We start from the raw sequence: 19,681 nt of genomic DNA on the forward strand, positions 1-19,681 counted from the left end.
ACAGCGCCCAGGCCCAGAGTTCAAGCCCCAGTACGGACAAAAAAAAAAAAAGTTCGAGGATAGTGCCCAGGCCCTGAGTTTGAACCCCAGCATTGGCACCAAAAAACAAAAAGACCAAAGTGTGTGGGGTTGATCTAAATCTGGAAAGAAAAAAAAATGTGTGCGTGTGTGTGTGTGCGCGCGCGTGCGCGCGCGCGCGCGCACGCACGTGTGCTTCATTCAACCACATTCCTCAGAAGCCACTGCACTCACCTGGGTCCCGCCTGTACCCCACTAGAAAGCACTAAGAATACATCCTGGGCCCAGAACATGGGTAGCTTATTCAAGTGTCAAAAAGAATTATTTTTTTGTTAGTGAGGATGTAAGGAGAATCAACAATATTTGTAAGACCCAAGTTAGCAAAAACGTTAAGACCAATGAGTACAGAATTGCTTTCCAAACCCAGATTGAGGAAAGGCTGTCTTCTCAGGATGAGTCCCAAGCATTAACATTTCACTAGCTGCTTTACCATCCATTGCCTTACACATGAAAAACAGCATCTTGCTCTATTGCATGAATTTAAGATCTACTCGAAGAAACCAGTGTCTCATAAGAAATGGCCCAGTCTGGATTATTTGTGGGACAGGAAATGAGAGTCAGAATAAGCAGGTCTCTCTCTTGCTCACTCCCTCTTTCCCCTGCTGCTGGTGAATCACTAGTTCCCTGGGGAATTTTGGCAGATTCTCAGCCTGGCTGCAGATGACGTTCCGGATCTGTTTATTCAGGTGGAGATCGGATAAAAAACAAGAGCAGTCAGTCCAGTGGCCGGATAAACAGCCTCCTCCAGGCAAGGTCAACCCCTTCGGAGGCAGGACTGGGCTATGTCAATCAACTTCCCAGACCTCTCACTTCCTTTAGGGTCACCATCTCCTTGGGGTCTTCAACTGACAGTTTCCAGTAACTATTTGCAAAGACCTGATGTCCCACCCCATGGGAGTGTCTGGTCCTCAGAGCCCTGTACCCATCAGCTTGTGCCTATTGAGCTAAAAGCCCCAGGTTTGAAATGAAAAACCGGGACAATCAAAAGACAACCACCACTGATCCATGAGAAGTCCACAGTGACCCTTGCCCATGAATTACTACAGATCAAGAGCCAATCCTAATTTACAGGATGTTTCTGTATTTCATTTTTAAGATGCACAAGTAACAACAGTAATAACAAAGCTTCTGAGGAAATGCACATTATTCAATAGAAGTCCATGTGAAAAGAATAGCACCTACTGTATGATTCCGAATACAGCAAACTACATAGACAGAATTCTGCCAACAGTAAGAAAGATCAGTTGTGGCCAGCGCTCAAGGATGAGTGGGTAGAAGGCCGAAGTTTAAGAGCAGTAAGATTTTTCCGCAATACTGTAATGTAGGGTACATGTCACAATATATTTGTCAAACTCATAGAAAATATACCACCAGGAGTAAACTCTCAAGTAGACTAAGGGAACAACGTATCAATATTGGTTCAGCAAATGTATCCAATGTGTCAACCAAACCAAGAAGTTAATAATAGAGAAGACAGAAAACACTGGGGGAAAGAGTCTAAAAGGGAATTGGAAATGCTCTGTACTTTCCACTCCATTTTTTTCTATAGACCTGAATGGCTCTGGAAGTGGTTTTTTAATCCTAAAATGGTAGTCTTGAGGTCACAACAGAAGGACAATGAAAGCTACCTTAGCCTCAGAGTTATAAACTATCTTATTGCTATAGCCTTAGCACCCAGGAAAAAAAATGCTTAGGATACAAAAGTTGCGCAACCAATATTTGTTTAGTAAACTAATGAATTACAACTCTGGTTCAATCTCCTGAAAATTACACAGACTAAAACTAAGACAAGACCAACCAGCTGACTAAAACTTTTTACAAAAAAAGTAAGGGGTAGCTGAGCACCAGTGGCTCAAGCCTATAATCCTAGCTGCTCAGGAGGCTGAGATCTGAGGATCACGGTTCAAAGCCAGCCCAGGCAGGAAAGTCTGTGAGACTCTTATCTCCAATTAACCACCAGAAAACTGGTAGTAGTGGTGTGGCTCCAGTGGTAGAGCACTTGCTTTGAGCTGAAGAGCTCAAGGCCCAGAGTTCAAGCTCCACGACCAACAAAAAAAAAAAAAAAAAAAGGTATAACATAGAGTTAGCTCTCTGTTTTAGGTAGGGATGCCAGCAGACCTGTTTAAAATAAAAGTGTCAGTAACTTCATTTATGCATTTGCCCAAACACTGACATCCATCAACTAGCCTGGGTTGGCAAGACCTAGGCTCTACTTTCTTAGGCTGGCAGTTTCCCTTTTGGCCCTCTAGAACTGGCAGTCAGAGTAGCTGGACCCCCCCCCCCCCCCCGAGCTCCACTTGTGCAGCTTCTTCCCACTCCTGCCCAGGAGTTCCAGGCAGACATTGCTGACCTGAATTACTCTGCAAGCCACGTCTGGTCAGTACTCCTGAGGAGAGAGGCTGAGGTACCTCCACACTGGCAGGAACTTCTAAGGACCTGAAGAGTGCCTTCCATACCGGCAAGGAGGGGAATTTGTCCTGGCATTTAGAAAGGGGAAAGCAGTATCAAGTTGAGAAAGTAAACAGGAAGGCAGGGACGAGTCACTGACACCAGCATTCCCATCCACATCATGAACAGCTCTGGATGAGAAAAGTCAAGCATATTTCTCAGCCAGGAACTGGTGGTGGCTCATGCCTATAATCCTAGCTACTCAAGAGGCCAAGATCTGACAATGAAGGTTTTAAGCCAGCCTGGACAGAAAAGTCCCTGAAACCTTCTCTCCACTTAACCACCAAAAAGCTGGAAGCGGAGCCCTGGTTTAAATGGTACAGTGCTAACCTTGAGCACAAAAGTTCAGGGACAGTCAGGTGTCGGTGGCTCACGCCTGTAATCCTAGCTACTCAGGAGGCAGAGATCTGAGGATTGCAGTTCAAAGCCAGCCCAGACAGGAAAGTCTAAAAGACTCTTATCTCCAGTTAACCACTCAGAAAATCGGAAGTGGTGCTGTGGCTCAAATGGTAGAGTGCTTGCCTTGAGCTGAAGAGCTGAGGGACAGCGCCCAGGCCCAGAGTTCAAGCTCCACGACCAACCAAAAAAAAAAAAAAAAAAAAGTCCAGGGACAGTGCCTAGGTCTTGGGGGAAAGGAAGTGTTTCTTTTTCTGGCCAGAGCCAACATGGCCACCTAATGATTTCTCTTAAATGAGTCAGTATCACAACTCCTTTCCTTTTCCTCTGTTTGCCTTTCCCTGATAATTGGCTACCCCACATACTGCAGGTGTTGTCTCCACTACATGGACACCCTTCATGAGACCTCAGTCCTCACAAGTGCTGGCCCTAGCCAGCACATGGGCAGAGCACCAGACTACCAAACTGTAGCATGATGAGCCACCAAACCTGGCACATCCAGGGAGCCAGGGGTGGCTGGCCTGACCTCGCCTGACTTCTCACTGAGAATAAGTCTAAGGTCACTCTGCTTACAACTGTCCAGGTCCTGAACCTGGGCTTCTTCATCTCTTTATAGGGAAGAAGAAAACTCCAATGCAAAACAACAAGAGAAGAACACAGAATAACCCATACTCCAGGAGCTATGCTACTGTCTAGCCAAGAAATGGAGACAAGGTGGGAGATGAAAGGGACCAATAACAAGCAGGAGAGGACTTCATAGGGTAGTAATTCTGACTGGCCTTCTGCAATGTAGAGAAGGTTCTTTCCAGGCAAAGGTGAGGAGGATCCCACCCCTAGTGTGTGCTGTGTTGGAGTGAAGGCACTTCACCAGCAGGGACCTCCTCCTGCCAAGGTCCACAAATGCTGCTCATCATTGGGGGAGGGAGGAGGGAGGGCCAGAGAGGTCAGAGACCAATGGGCTCTGTCACTAGCTCTTATGGTATTTCTGGTGATTTTTACCAATCAGGATGTGAATAAACAGAATTGCAGATGAGATACAACAGGGTGACCTCATTCCACATTCCCAAACAGAACATAGCCTCTTTCAAGGACCACCCTTCCGTTTCCCCTTCAGGCATCGAGCATACCCAGGCAAATGTCCACACCACCATGCTAAACCAAAAAGCTGGATACACAGTTAACAATGTGCATGGCAGTGGTTTCAAAGAGCCAGGTGAAAAAACGTAGAAAATACTATAAGACAGAGTATTTGGGCCACAATGGAATCATCCCCTCTTCTACTCTGCACAGGATTAGAATGTGTTTGTCAATTAGGGAAATAAACTTTTATTCACAGAAAAGTTAATGTGAATTCTGACACTGAGCTGTGGTCACAATCCTTAAGCGGAATGCCTGGGCCACAGGGTGAAGAGTAGCAGGGCCAGTCTCAGCAATGCCATCCCCTTGGTGCCAACGAGGATCCTGCACAGAGGTGATTCTGTGGTTCACAGTCTCCTCTGGACCCTAGACACCCTAACAATCTTATGGCACATGAATATGCTCCTAGTGGTGACAACTTCAAAGGGCCTTTGTACTGGAGCCTGGGATGGAGCCCTGGGGCGCCTGCAGCTGCCCGGAAATGATTCCAAAGCCAAAGTCTATGCACAGGGCAGCAGAACCCCAGCAGCTTCTGCTGGCCCCTCGGTCCCAAAGGGCACCCTGCACCTTCCTCCTCAGCAGGAAGAGTATCAGGTGGGTCAGTGGCCCTCCCACAGGCTTACCGCCTTCCACAGCCAGGCTTTGCTTCCGGTTCTGCAGGTGGGGAGGGGCTAGCTCACTGCTGGGGGCTACACAGCAGGCAACAGCAGGCTGGGAAGGGAGCCCACACCATGCAGCCACACCTGGCAGGACCACTAGACCCACCTCATCATGCAGGCAGGCAGAACAACTGGGAAGGAAGGCTTCTCCGGACTGAACTTTGAACCTTTCACCTTACCTTTCTATTCTAGGCCTCCACCAGGAAGAACCACCCCTCCCCCTACTAGTGGAAACATGTGATTAGAACAGAGGCAAGCTCCCCCCACCCCTCCTGTGCAGATGCTGAGGGGCAAATCCTGCTGTGAACCTGACACAGTCCTCTCAGGCCCTCATCCAGTGTGGAAACCACTGCTGTGGCGCCTGGGCAGACCGTGTCCACTCCAACTGAAGGGAGAAGGGTTCATTCCTCAGCAGGTGAGGAAAGTAGCTCCCATTTCCTCAGGCAGAACCATGTTCCCCATGGAGCACACAATGCCCTCAGCTGTCCACCACACCAAAGTACCTCCTAATTCAAACTTAGACACCCTGGAATCCCCAACTGAACAGGAGGTGAGCCTAGGTGTCTGACTCCAGGTGTGCTTGCCTGTGTGGCAAGTACAAGTAGCTGTATATTGAAAGTTGTAGTTAAGAAAACAGATCATGGAGACTGGGGATACTGAGGTGTCCCTGAAATTCCCTTGGGGGCCACAGAAAAGCTGCTTGCATCTGTCTGCCACTGGCACATTCCCCAAGATCCATATGCCAGCTTCCTGACAGTTGTGCAGTTCCAGGCTGAGAAGGAAGCTGTCTCAGCACTTGGCTGCAGCCTCCAAGACAAAGTCCTTCCCCCTCTTGGGAATGATACCACTGATGTGCCTTTAAAAAGAAAACCAGGCCTGTTTCCTGCCCCATCTGAAGGACTTTTGATCTCCCGATCATATGATTTAGGGTATCTCTTACCACACAGTTTCCCAAATTTCTCAGCATATGATCTGACTCCACTTGGAGAGTTTAGGATGTGTACGAGAGGATTACGGAGCTCACCCTTTAATGTAGTCCTCCTTATCCACCCCACAGATGATAAACCCACCACCACATCAAAGTGGCACCACAGCCAGCTCCATACCTCCGAACTACACATTCCCTTATCCAGCCTGATCTGTGTTCCTATGTGAGCCAACGCTTGCTCTTTAAAACGTGTCATCACAGCCTTAAATGCAAAAGATAAATAGCACCATAACTTCTAAGAGGAGAAACCCTTTCAACTCTACAGAGAGGCAGAGCTCATAGATCTGAAAACACAATCCATAAAATTAAAAATTAGCACATTGAACATTATCCCCAAATTTAAATTATTTTGCTGACAAAAAAAGAAAAAAACCACACACACACACACACACACACACACACACACACACACACACACACACACACACACACACACACACACACACACACACACACACACACACACACACACACACACACACACACACACACACACACACACACACACACACACTACACCTCTATAATACTAGCCTGGGAGGTGTTCCATGAAAAGAGCTCTGGGCCTAATCAAGGTTGAGAGCAGGTACATACACTCTCCACACCTCTTGCAGACTTTCATGGCAGGTTGGCAAAGGAAAGGTGCTAATGAGCACTCCAACAAAGATGCTTTTCATTCTGCTGGATTCTGCATTTGCTAAACTTAATAAGACCATGAGACCCCTTTCTCAGGAACCAACTGTTAACATCGCATAGAAAGTGTTCCAGGTGGCTCATTATTTATGAGACACACCACACTTTACCTCCTCACTAGAAGTCTTACGGCAGCTAAAAGCACATAATGCAGAGCCCAAGGAGTCTGGTGGCAGCCTGCAATGAACCTGCCTGCTGAAGGGTCTCACTGAGGCCCTATGGGCAGTAAACAGTGGTAGGGTAGGAAATTGTGGCACTGGGGAACAGCCTCTGGGGAAGCAGCACTCCTTCCTGGCAAGCCTGAAGACAATGAGTACTTAATGGAGTTGTGGCGAAACAATCTCAGGAACAGCTGCTGTGCCACTCAATTACAGACTCAAAATGAACTTCTGAGGCATTAAAGGATCTGGCAAGTTTGGTAGCAAAGAAAGGTACCTACCTTAACTATGTTTTTTCAACATTTTAACTACAAACATTCTCCTAGCCCTCAAAGCAACTCTAAACCCAAACAATCCTTACTGTGATTTTTTTTTTTTAATCATTGGGCCTCCCCATTTCACCCTAATCTACAGGAGAGTGTGTCCTGGGGGTAGGCTGGATGCCTGGAAGTGCAGTGACGATCTTCCTTTCAGCGTGGGCTTTCACTCTGCCCAATGAAAGTTCAAGACAGTAATGAAAGTTCCAGACAGGAAGTGGTGAGACAAGGAAGAAATGAAACCAGAGCCAACTGAAAAAATGGGACTTTATTCCATAGTAAAGGGGAGGCATGGTAGGACTGTTTGTTCACTTCATCAAATACAGCAGGAGAGCTACAAAACCGGCCCTTCACTGGGTGAATAGTATACAGTGCAGAGAACAGAATCAGACAGAGCTCTTGGGTAGTGTTGAGGAAAAAGAGTACAAAGAGGAAGAGAGCGATCAGATCTGGACACTTGGGGGCCAAGGCCCTCCCTGGGAGCCCTCTTCTGAGACACCAGACTAGAAGAGTGGCTAGGACACTAACTTCGAGCATCACTTCAAGAAGAGTTCACAACACAGAACGCATAGCTCAGCCAGCCCCTCCAGAGAGGGTAAGCATGAGAGCCTCTAGGAGGGACCCACGTGGCTCAGAGAATGTGGATTCTCTATTGGAATGCCCACCAATGAGCAGTCCTGGCAGAAGTACTCTGGGCTTCATCAACTTGCCAATTCCTTGAGTCTTTGGGCATTCTCTTCCCAGGGGGGCTACCCAGGCCACTGAAGTGGGATCAAGATGAGCCCTGTCCTCTCTGGCATGCTGGACTGATGTCCACAATGCACACCATACCACCTACACTCTGCATGCATTTCCTCAGACAAGGTACTGAATCCCTTGAAAACGTCAGCCAGCTAGGTCTACAACAAAAGTCAGTGTGAAAGGGTTTAACAAGGCCGTGGCATACCCAGCAGCCCCTCATTCTGACTCACATGAAGCAAATGGCAACCTCAAAGAAGAAAAACTTCACTAAGCATGCTGATCACCACTGTTTCTCTACTGTAAAAAAATATGTAATTCTTATTTGAAGAAAAAGTCACATTCTGAAAAGTCCAAGAGGTATTTTTTTCCTGTCATTTTCAAAATTCTAGTTACTCTTTGTGACTCTGCTAAGTATCTAGCTCCAAATACAAACCCTACAGAATCCTATCACACAAGGCTCCACTGTAGCCTCCGTACTGCAATACTGCTGTATTTATTATAAGACAGCTGGGGTGGGGTGGATTGTTTCATTTCCTACACCATGTACTTCCAAACATGCTTGAAAAGAACTTTTATTCCTTTTGGAATAAAATGAAGTGTTTAGGGCTGGGAAGGTGGCTCAGTGGTAGAGCACTTGCCTTGCATACCTGAGGCCCTGGGTTCGATTCCTCAGCACCACATAAGCAAAAAATTTTTTTAAAAAAGCCAGAAGTGGCGCTTTGGCTCAAGTGGTAGAGTGCTAGCCTTGAGCTGAAGAGCTGAGGGACAGTGCCCAGGCCCAGAGTTCAGACCCCACGACCGGACCCAAAAAAAAAAAAAAAAATGAAGTGTTTAGAGATCTTCAAATGCATGTTTTACCTACTGCTTGGCTTTTATATAATGTGTTTTTTCACCATCATAAAGGAGCTGCTAATTACATCTGAGGTGGGTGGTTCACCTTTTAGAAGACAGAGAAGACTCAGATTAGGGGCAAATCCAAAAGCCAATTCCATAATCAACAAAGAAGGGGGTCTGGTCTAATCAGACCAAATACTCTCCCCGACACCACAAAAACAATTTTCCAGCATTTTAAGTGGGAAGCCACACAATTTTCACATAAAATCAATAAAAAGAAGTAACTAGAAACTCTACTAGTTAACCCTAAGATCCTAAGGGCTAAATTGAAGGCCAGCTTTAGTATTTCTCTCTGCCTGGTGAGAAAAAAAGAAAAGAAGAAAACAAGAGAGTTCACAGGAAGCACAGGTACTTAAATGATAGGTGTGAGAGGGAAGGGGAGAAGTAGAACAAAGCCTTCCACCTGCAGTACCAGCTGGTGGCTTATTAAAACTCCAATGTCTGAACCCAATACTGTTCCTCACTATCCCAAACTCCCAAAGCAGACTCAATTTCCTTGGCCCCCACCATGGCCTGATTATGTAGTTCAAGTTCTCAGATCCTGGGCTACAGTGCAGTCCACGCTGCACTGCTTACACACTGAGCTACTTTTTCTGAGCCTACCAGAGACTGCACTAGCCAGTGAGAAAAGTCAGGGAAATCCGTCCTGCTGCTGCCCTACTCAACAGCTCCTGTAAAAAAAAAAAAAAGGACTACTCAGGGACTTTCTACACACTCCAAGGTTTACAAGGGAGCAGGCCACAGGGATTCTGCAAATAAGATCAATTGTTAGACATGTGGACAGACACCAAGCAGACCTCTAGGTTCAGGTTAGAGAACACCAAAACCCTTCATAGCATACCAGCAAAGGTAGGACACACTGCATCCCAACCCTGAGGTACTCAGGGCATAGCTGCCAGCTCACACATATTGTTTAGTTAATCCTAACAACCACGTCATCTCCAATATCATTATACAAGGACAGAGGCCCAAGGGAACCTACCCAGGTAGTTCAGCAACAGCAATAGAGGCTGGAATCCAGTCCTGAGTACCTTGACAACAAGCCCTCTCTTCACCACTGTGCCACACTGATCCCCTCTGTAAAGCTACAGGATACAGGAGTCAGTAAAAGGCGAAGAGATCCAATTTACCTACCTGTATCCTAAAGCCATGTGGGAAGAAGCCCTGGTATCTACAAACTAACTTCCCAGGAGCTCTCCCAATGATGAAGTGTTTCTTAACCCCCCAAAGACTCTGTATCAACACAGCAGGGAAGAAACAGATGATGCTAAAGTGGCCAACCCCGGAGCACCACAGCCTACACAGCATGTAACTTTCATCTCCCACTTGGAGAAGTTGGGAAGAGAAAACCACAAATTGGCACCTCTGCCTCAGCTGTTTGGGGTTGAAAGGCATCCAGGAAGTGAGGAAACTGCATAGGAATCCGCCCTCAAGTGATGTCGAGGGCAAATCGCCACCGTGTGAAGCTGCTGGCACAATCAAACGAGTCCAGGCTCTGCTGAGGCCTGAAGGGTGATGAGATTGCTTTTCTTCACTGTGCACCTAATAGATGGCTGGTCATAACCACTGGTAACAACCAACCTGTGTGTGGGCAGGGGTAGGGAGAGCACTGGTCAATACATCCAAAAAGCACATCCCGCTGCAATGCATCAGAATCCTACCAAGCAAGCCCTGTCCGACTTGAGCTCACCAGAGGCCAAAAGGAGGCTTGTACAGTGAGGACACTTTAGGAGATGCTTGCTGCCTTTCCTGGGCATGTGCCTTAATCATGCTACACTCCAAGTCACATGCTCAAAGTGTCCTACTACAATTTGGTATTTCAGCACTACACCCAGCAAGACCCACCCAGACTTCCAGAACACATCACTGTTACAACAAACCTTGAAATTGGGACTCTGTGATCACAGGGAAGTTACTGTCCTTCTCTGAGCCGAAGGGTCTCCAAGCACTGCACAGCTGATACAGTAAGAGAGGCCTGAGAAGGTATATACAGTAAGAGGCCTGAGAAGGTATACACAGTAAGAGAGGCCTGAGAAGGTATACAGAGCAATGCCTGCCAATGTCTATGAACATCTGCTGCTGTTACGTTTACATCTTAAATCCTGACCTATATGAGACTGCAAAATTTTGCACTACAAAAATGGTCATTTCTGTCAGGCACCAGTGGCTAACACCTGTAGTCCTAGATGCTCAAGAGGGTGAGATCTGAGGATCAAGTTTAGAAGCCAGTCCAGGCAGGAAAGTCTATGACATTCTTGTCTCCAATTAACCAGCAAAAAAGCTGGAAGTGAAACTGTGGCTCAAGTAGTAGAGCACTAGACTTGAAAAAAAAAGCTCAGAAACAACACGTAGGCCCTGAGATCAAACCTCAGGACCAGCATTTTTTAAAAAAGTCATCCATGGCTCAATATACTAAATTAATTATCCCATCTTAACAAACCCTAGCCTTTACACAAACAGGGTGAATCTAGTATTCCGTATATATTACCCAACAATGACAGGCCTTATGAAAGAAAGGCCCAACATAACTGCAAACACATTTCTTCCACTTGGGCTGTAAAAGCTGAAAATGGTTCCCAGGTGTGAGCAGACACAATAGGCTTTGCCTTCTTTGCAAGGTCACCACACAGGTCAAAGTCAAGCCAGCCATTTTCGGATTAGGTGCATATGCACATAAGGCTTCCCCAGTGGTAACTGGATTACAGAAACCACCTGCAGGAAGTGAGGAGGGGGAGGAGGAGGAGGAGGAGAAGGAAATGGTCCCAGTTGGAATGAGACTGTTGAGATGAGGAGAAGCCAGCCCCTTTCACACGGGAGATTGTGCAACAGACAGAGCAGCCTCTCTTGCCGGCTCCATTTCAGAGCCCTGGAGAGTTTTCAGCACCCACTGCTAGGAGCCGTACTTCCCTCCAAGTCCATCCTCGCTTCTCTACCCAGAGCAGCCCAGATTCCCAGTGGATCTCGCACTATATTTAAAGCTTACATGGTCATCAGGAAAGATGGGGGGGAGGGGGAGGATGAGCTAAAGACCCAACAAAGCTAATTCTAACAACAGAAATTAAGCTACTGAGTTCCCATAAAAGGCAGGGACCTCCATGACCAAGTACATTTTCCACGGGCTCTCCTCTTCCTCGACTCCCCCAGCCTTGCAGCTGGTGTTCCCTCTACTTTCTCAGCAAATAACTTGCAGATGTACCTCTCATCTGGCTGGCTTACCACCCCCACTTCTGGTGAAGGGGGAGGGAAATGACAAGTCATGACTGTGTGTAATTTGGCAGGCTCTTGAGGAGGCCGTAGTGGCTCCTTTCCCAGCCTCAGAGAAAGGATCCCTTCCACTGGGGGCAAAAGGACGTCTGCACTACAGATCCCTGGGAAGTTTCTGGGAGTGAGAGCTGCTTTCTTTGCAAATTGGGTGTTTAATTGGAGGCTCATTGGTGGTATGCAGCATAGGAGCAGCCTGCAGTCCTAAGAACCACGGTTCCTGCCCTGTCTTCCAACAGAAGTTTGCTGGCTTTCCTAACAGCCTGCCTGTTGACAAAGAAAAAAGGAGGGAAACGCAAATTTGATGGTGTATTTTCAGTGCTCCTCGGAAGACTCCAATTTCTCAACATGGCGGCTGAACATTTAGGGTGCTCCTGTTCCTCCTGATGCCTATAAATTATGCCCACTTGGAAGGGGAGAAACAAAGTTCCCAGAACAAGGCGCTTCCATTAAAATGTCACTTTATCTGGAAACCTTCCTTGTCACACACCCCAGCAGCAATATGAAAAAGGTCCCTCAGTCAGGGCTCACCCTTTGTATGACAACTGTCGGTTCACCCACCTTCTCTTCAGTTAGGTGCAGTTCTTTAGTAAGGGTGGACTTGGCCCTCCCCCCCTGGATTATGAACCAGCTTGGGATCCCTCTGCTTTTCCCCACTGGCCACCAGAACCACTGCCTCCCCACAGCAGGACTTGAACAAATGGGAAGAATAACCAAGTCACACACCTGTGGCACCAGGAAAGGGCAAAGAGATGGGGATGGGGGAGTGTTTTCTTGAGTTTTGACTGTCTCCTTAGGACAATGGAGGAACTAGATATCATCTGCCTATCTCATCAGTGTTCCTTTTAACTTCCACCTTGTACAAGAGGTGCCATTCAAGACTCAGAGGACAAAGCTCTATCAGATACTAGGTCACAACCAGCAGGAAGATCAGTGGTGCTAAAATGGACTCCTGTTCTAAGAAGCAGACTTTAGTGTACCACCAGTGGCCAGGGTGTAGAGATAACAACAGGTCTCCTGTCAGGACAGGCTGCTCATGACAGCTCCCTACCTCTTTAATAACTGCTTACAAGTCCCACCCAGTGGAGGACACAGCACTGTGAAAGGAGAAAGTCCAACATCCCAGCACCTGGAAAAGCAGGCAGGCCCCTTAAAGGTCTGTCTACAGGAGACAGAGCCACAGCCAACTCTACAGCACACTCTAGGACTGAACCAAACAAAGTCAACCATTGCAGCCAATCTTCTCTGACACAAAAGCACAGCAATACCACAGGAAAAGCGGAAATTTCTTTTCAACAGAAATAGCACTCATTTGCCAGACAAAATTACTGCTGTTGTGGGATCATAACTTGAGTTTCCTGGACTTTTTTTTTTAAGTCTATCTACTGGCAGATTCTGCTCCTGTTTAACAAAGTCTGGGTTTTATTTTTCTACTATCTCTATGAAATTAGCTGCCTCATTATTTACCATAGCTAAGAAATGGAATCAACCCAGATGCCCCTCAGTAGATGAATGGATCAAGAAAATGTGGTATATCTAACAACAGAATTCTATGCCTCCATCAGAAAGAATGACATTTGTTAGGAAATGTAAAGACATGGAAAAAATTAAACTAAGTAAAGTAAGCCAGGCCCAAGAAACAGCTCCCAAGGTTTCCCTTATTTGCAATAACTAGTACATGTCTAGGACAAGCAGAAAGCTATGTATACATGGCCATATAAGACGATGATAAGCGAAATGAACCCTAAGATAGGGACACAAGTGGATTTTTCTTTCTTGCTATTGTTTTTAACATATTTATCATGTACTATGTGATTTTTTTTGTTTCTTTGGTATGTTCTTCCCCCACCGTATAACCCTGGTTTTTTTCACTGTATTTGATTCCGGTACCCTGCATCTTGTGTATACATTTTTCTAATTTGGGGAGGGGAAGGGAAATAACAAAATGCTTAAATAATGATATAGGTTGACCCATTGTAACAATGAGATGTACAAGACACTATGTTGAAAACGAACTTTACAAACTTGGAGTTGGGGAGGTAGGGAGGGAAGAGATGGTAGGGGAAAAACAAAGGAGGAGGTAACAATGCTCCATAGGAAATGTACTCATTACCTTGCTCATGTAACTGTAACCCCTCTGTACAGTATTTTTACAATAAAAAAATTTTTTATTAGTTGGCTCACTCCAACCCAATCCTGTTAAAAGCTTCCCTCACATTTTATGTTTTCTGATATGAAGGACAAATGGCTGCAGCATGATCCTCAGCATGCAATACCAATAAATCTGTCCTTTGATAAATAAGTGAATTAGATCCCTTTAATCAGAAAGTATTAACCAACTGCAATTGTGCTCCATGACTCGAGTTCCCAAAGGTCTGAACTCCCTTGTGAAGCCCTGAGATTAAAGCCAGGCTCAAGAGCAAAACTCTTCCCATGAGCCCCTCACAGGTGTGGTACTGGTAAAGAAGGGAGATGAAGGGCTGACAGCCACATTCCAGGGGTTTGAACACTCTCTGTCCCTACTTTTCCCTGATGCATCTGCCTAGAAATTTACCCCAAGAAAGTTGTTCCAGCTCCTCTGGCCCCAATAGACATCTGCTGTCCTCCTCCTGCACATATTGATGATTTTTCTCATCCTCTACCTACTGAGAAAAGGGAAAAAGAATCTGGGGATTTGGCAGGTGCTGGTGGCTCACACTTGTAATTCTAGCTACTCAGGGAAGCTGAGATCTGAGGATTGCGGTTCAAAACCAGCCCGGGCAGGAAAGTCTGCGAGGCTCTTATCTCCAATAAACCACTCAGAAAACCGGAAGTGACATTGTGGCTAAAGTGGTAGAGTGCTAGCCTTGAGCTGAAGAGCTGAGCTGAGGGACAGTACCCAGACCCAGATTTCCAGCCCCACGACCGACAAAAAAAAAAAAAAAGACTAGGGATTAAGGACTCTTAAGTATCTCACTATTAGTTACCATAGTTTCAGACATTGTGTTAGAGCGGCCACATGGCCTTAAGACAAACTCTGGACCACAGGTGCAGAGATCAGGTACCTGCTAATATTTACAGAAAGTGCCCAAGTTCTGAATAGCAACAGACATAGCAGGAATATATCCCATACTTTACAAAGCCAGGGCAATGGAGAATCACCACAGGGGCACATAGGTGAACACTGGGAAAGATGTTTTGGCTTATCTACTCCCTGCTCTGTTATATTTCCTCCTGTCCTTTATGTAACCCACAGAAAGGCATGCAGGATTACAAAATTATCTATAATCATACTTCCCACACATCACACTTTTTTTTTTTTTTTGGCAGTACTGGTTTGAGGGTTTTGGACTTGCTAGGCATGTACTCTATCTTCTAAAACTGTCCTTGTTTTGTTGTTGTTTTTGGTGTTTTGTGTGCTGGTCCTGGCTTGACCTCAGGGCCTGGGTACTGTTCCTGAGCTTCTGTGCTCAGGCTAGTGATCTAGCACTTGAGCCACAGCTCCACTTCCAGTTTTTTAGTGATTAACTGAAGATGAAAATCTGACTTTCCTGCCCAAGCTGGCTTTGAACTGTGATACTCAAATCACAGCCTCCTGAGTAGCTTGTGCCCAGCTGTCCTAGTTACTTTTGAGATTGTCTCACTTTATGCCCAGGCTGGCCTGGGCTGTGCTCCTCCTACTTATGCTTTTCCCACACAGTTGAGATAACAGGCATGCTGAACTGCACCCAGATACTTTTTGCCTGGGATGAGCCTGACTTACCATCCTCCTGATCTGTCTACTGAGTACCTAGGATCAGAGTGATGAGCCACTGGTGCCCAGCTGCAGGCAGTAAACTCTAGCATCAGTCTAAGAACAGGGAAGACAGGGACCTCAGGAAAGATTTTTAAAAGGGGCAGAGGAAGCTGAGATATATAGCTTAATGTTACTGCACTTGCCTAGTAAGCATGAGACCCTGGATTCAATCCCCAACACAACCAAGAAAAAAAAAAAGATGATGCAAAAGAACCTGGCCCAGTCAAATGGAGATGAGTTTTAGGCAAAAGAGGTGGCTGCCAACACAAACCTGCATTTTCCAAACTGAATCAAATCAGGGAGGGAGTCTTTTTTTTCTGCTTTACATATTTCAACACTGTCTAATGGAATATCAGGAACAAGGCCAAACAGCCCCACTGCTCTTGGCACTGGGGCCAAGGAACAGAAATGTATTTTTATTCAGCAAAGCAAGGTGAGACTGAAAATGCCACAGGCCCAGGGGGAGATGGGAGCGGGGGGGGGGGGGGGGGCTCCCGCCTCTGGTATAGGGCAGAAAATCACCTGCCATGCTTCTGCACCAACTGAAAGGGTAGACAGAGGAGCTGTGTACTTGTGTCTCCCTTCATTCCTCCTCTCTACTTTGCAGCTTAGAAAACCTTCAGGGAGCCACAACTTCTCCAGCATTACAAAAATACTCTCTGTGGTCCTCGCTGCCTCATCCCAGTGAAGAATAACAGGAATAAAACCAGCACTTATTATACTTTAACAAGAGGGCAAATGGCCAGGGAACTTTGTTTGATGCAGCTTCTGATGGGCGTGGTCTGAGATTGTGAATTTCAAACATGCCCAGAGTGGACAGGACATTGCTGCTTCATAACCTGGGCTTCCAGCAACCAGAAGTTACAAGTATCTTCAAGTGTTCTGCTTTATGAACACAAAGGATTATCACATCCCTAATTAGCCTCACATAGGCTAACAATGAAATTAGACAGAAATTAAACACCTTATAGATGCTAGGCACACAAGCCAAGGAGCAGGGAAAAGAAAAAGGAGCTTTGCCTATTCATCAAGAGCCACAGCTTTCATATCAGCACTCCACAGCAACAAGGGTGGACTATGGCTCTAAAGGTCACAGCTCACCAAGGCCCAAGAAGCTGTGACAATTAGGCACCCAATGATTATGTATCACACATTTCTGAGGTGTATACATGATAACAAACACTTAATGTCCACTCTGTTTCTCTAGCCCTGGTCTCCCTCTTCCCCATGTGTGAAGTGGGTCAGAAGCATCTTGTGTGAATGAGGAAAAAAGTTACCTGTCCAGAACACAGAGAGTGGTAATTCTACCCCCAGGCTTTCCTGCCGCCCTACCAGGAGTATTACACAAGAACACAGCACTCCCTAAACACAGGGCCTGTGGCCAGCCAAAACCAGATGTGCAAGCTACACCAGAAATCTTATTAACAGTACGTTCCTGCCAAATCCCTCTGCTCAGTTTGCTGAGTACTAGTGGTAAGGAAAAAAAAAAAAAAGATACATACAGGTTAGCAAATGAATTCTGAAACCAGCAAAATAAAAATAAAGTAAAACCAAGTAGAACTTGGATGCAGGCAGGAAATTCAATGTGAAGAGGGGTGGTGCTATGCTTCAGAAACTGCTGGTAAAACCTGAGAGCATACCCTTGGACTCATGACCTCTGGGTGATCTTCAAACCAGCCCTCACCTACACCTGACAGCTACAGGAACTGAGTGAGGCCAGTTACTAATCTCTAGGAAAGACCAGAAACACCTCAGATGCTAACAAGCCGAAGCTTCCCCTCTTTCCTTTTCAGTTAAGTCCATGTGCCCTTTTTTATTTCCCGTGTTTTATCCAACCATCATATAAAATATATTTTGTTTCCTCCAACACTTGATCATGACAACTAGTTCTTCACTTGTATGTTGATTTCAGAGGTCTGGCACACTGTTTTTTTTCTTTTTATAAATAGTCATAAAAAGGAAACAGTCGTATTACCAAATTCTCTGACACAAAGATTTGCCATCTTTCATTAATACAGCTGCCCTTAATTCTAGTTCATCCACCCAAGTTACAGCTTAACCACTAATTATAAGAAATCTACTTCTATGATTCTCCCAGAAGTAGTATATAAAAAAAAAAAAAAAAAAAAAACTTTTCCCTCAAACTAGAAGAGGCAACTTCCTACTTTTAATCATGTAGACTCCAGGAGACAGCAAACAAAGCATGTGCTGTGATCATGCTAAAAGAGCCTTCCTTTACTAGCAAGCATATAAACACATTTCCTCTACCACCAAAGGTCAGCGAGATAATACCACAACCCCTTTGGCACTGCCCAGGAGCCCCAGATGGCAAACACTTACAGAAAGAGAGAGATGACGTGCCTCGATGCAGCACCCAGGGATGGGAGGGTTGTCAGTTCATTATTACTGAGGTACCTGTAACAAGAAGAAATTGATCACTTAGAGGATTTAGAAGAGCAGTGTGAAATCACACACACACAGAAGAACCATGAAAAACACTGTTGCTTAAGCAATAGTCTACCCTGAGATAAAAGATAAAGTATTTTCAAGTGAGCTTTTAAAGAGACAGAAGTCATATGAGGTAACAGTAATATTTATCATATCCAAAGAAAAAAAATACTAAGAGGAAACTATTCTGTCTTCCACCAGCTTCTCTGAACTTGTTCAGAGATCAAGGAATATGGAGAGCCTGCCAAGATACAAATGACCAAAGGTGCCCCTATGATTGATCATTGTTACTAGTGCTCTTATGGACAGGAAAGGTTAGGGGTTTTTTGTTTTTTGTTTTTTGGTGGAGAGGGAAGCAGTCCCCTCCCAGTTGTTCCAGTGTTTTGTCCTTGCCAAGGGGTAATATGTATGATGAGAGCTGGAGACCACTCGCAGGCTTCTTTTCCCTTCTTGTTCTGAGGGCCTAAGATCCATGGGGCCAGTTATTTCAATATGCCGCCTTGGTGAAATAACAAGGGAACTAGATAAACAGATCCTCATGCTTTTGGGGTTCCAGCTTCTCTGTACTCTGAGGAATGGTCTTCCAGGAAAACAAATCCACATGCTTTTGCACTAGAACAAATCTTATTTGTTCTCTGAACTCCCTTCCCTCTAGAACATTCTAAATCTGTATTGCCACAGTTAATATCTCTTAATAGAAGGGAAAGCCCACAAACAAAAACACAGCTTGCCTGGTCTGCTCCCGGAGGCTGTGCAATCTGGCCTCCTTACATGGACATGTATTTCCAAATTTGGAAAGAGAACCCAAAGTCAGACTTGCAATGTGAGCCCAAAAAGCCTTAAGAAAGTTAATGCAGTATTCAGGCTTTCTGCCAGGTGACCGGCTAGAAAGAAACTGTATTTGAGACTTGAAGTCAGGAGAAAAGAACTGTGTTATCTTCTCAATGTTTTAAGGGAGCTATACTTCACACAAAACATCTAATTTCTGTTCAGAGACAAGGTTACTGAAATGATACCAGTATTCAGACACATATATAACTTGCACTGGTTTGAGTAGAAATTGGTTATCTGCCATTTTTTACAGAAATGAATAGGAGGAAAAGAAGGGATAAAAGGCTTTGAATTAGCCCATTTTCTCTCTTCAGTGCCAAAGACAGCCAAAGATGAAGCTTGGCAGTTAATGAACTGTGGTAGATAGGATGCCTATTTCAACAGCTTCATGAGTGAAGCATCTGTGAGGGGGAAAGCAGATCCAAATCATGAGGCAAATCCTTTCTCCACTTAAAGAGCCCTTGTTTGTGTGTTGAAATAGACAATTAATTACTTTAACAGCCTCTTATCTGACTGTCCCCTAAATCAGATTGTTTCTGCTTCACCTTTATCTCATCCTGTTGTAGGCAAGCTGAAAACTTTTTATCTTAACTAATAAATTCAGAGTGCTAATGTATTTATTACTGCAAGGGACTCTCAGGTAGGTTTTTTTTTTTTTTTAATCAGAGCAGAGGTCTTCTGCAATAAGGCAGTCTGATAAGAACTAAGATCATTTCTAAGATTTATTATGAAACAGGAGAATGGGAGTAATCATGATAAGAGTAGACAACATATTGAAGGTTTACCATATGCCAGACACAGCTCTAAGAGCTTTTCAGTGCATTAACTCATCTTTAAGCACCTAGAACTAGGTCCTG

General features: G+C 45.4%; 1 protein-coding gene across 1 annotated transcript in view; it reads right to left on the bottom strand.

Annotated features, from left to right (window-relative positions):
* Nucleotides 1–19,681, bottom strand: part of Lrig1 (leucine rich repeats and immunoglobulin like domains 1) — a 106,812-nt gene that overhangs the window by 38,374 nt on the left and 48,757 nt on the right. The window contains exon 3 of the mRNA XM_070018917.1: nucleotides 17,886–17,960. Coding sequence (XP_069875018.1) covers nucleotides 17,886–17,960 — 75 coding nt within the window. The remainder of the gene's footprint in view (nucleotides 1–17,885; nucleotides 17,961–19,681) is intronic.

Source organism: Dipodomys merriami, unplaced genomic scaffold (assembly GCF_024711535.1).
Source record: "Dipodomys merriami isolate MVZ:Mamm:240054 unplaced genomic scaffold, mDipMer1.0.p SCAF_13, whole genome shotgun sequence".
Lineage (NCBI taxonomy): Eukaryota > Metazoa > Chordata > Mammalia > Rodentia > Heteromyidae > Dipodomys > Dipodomys merriami.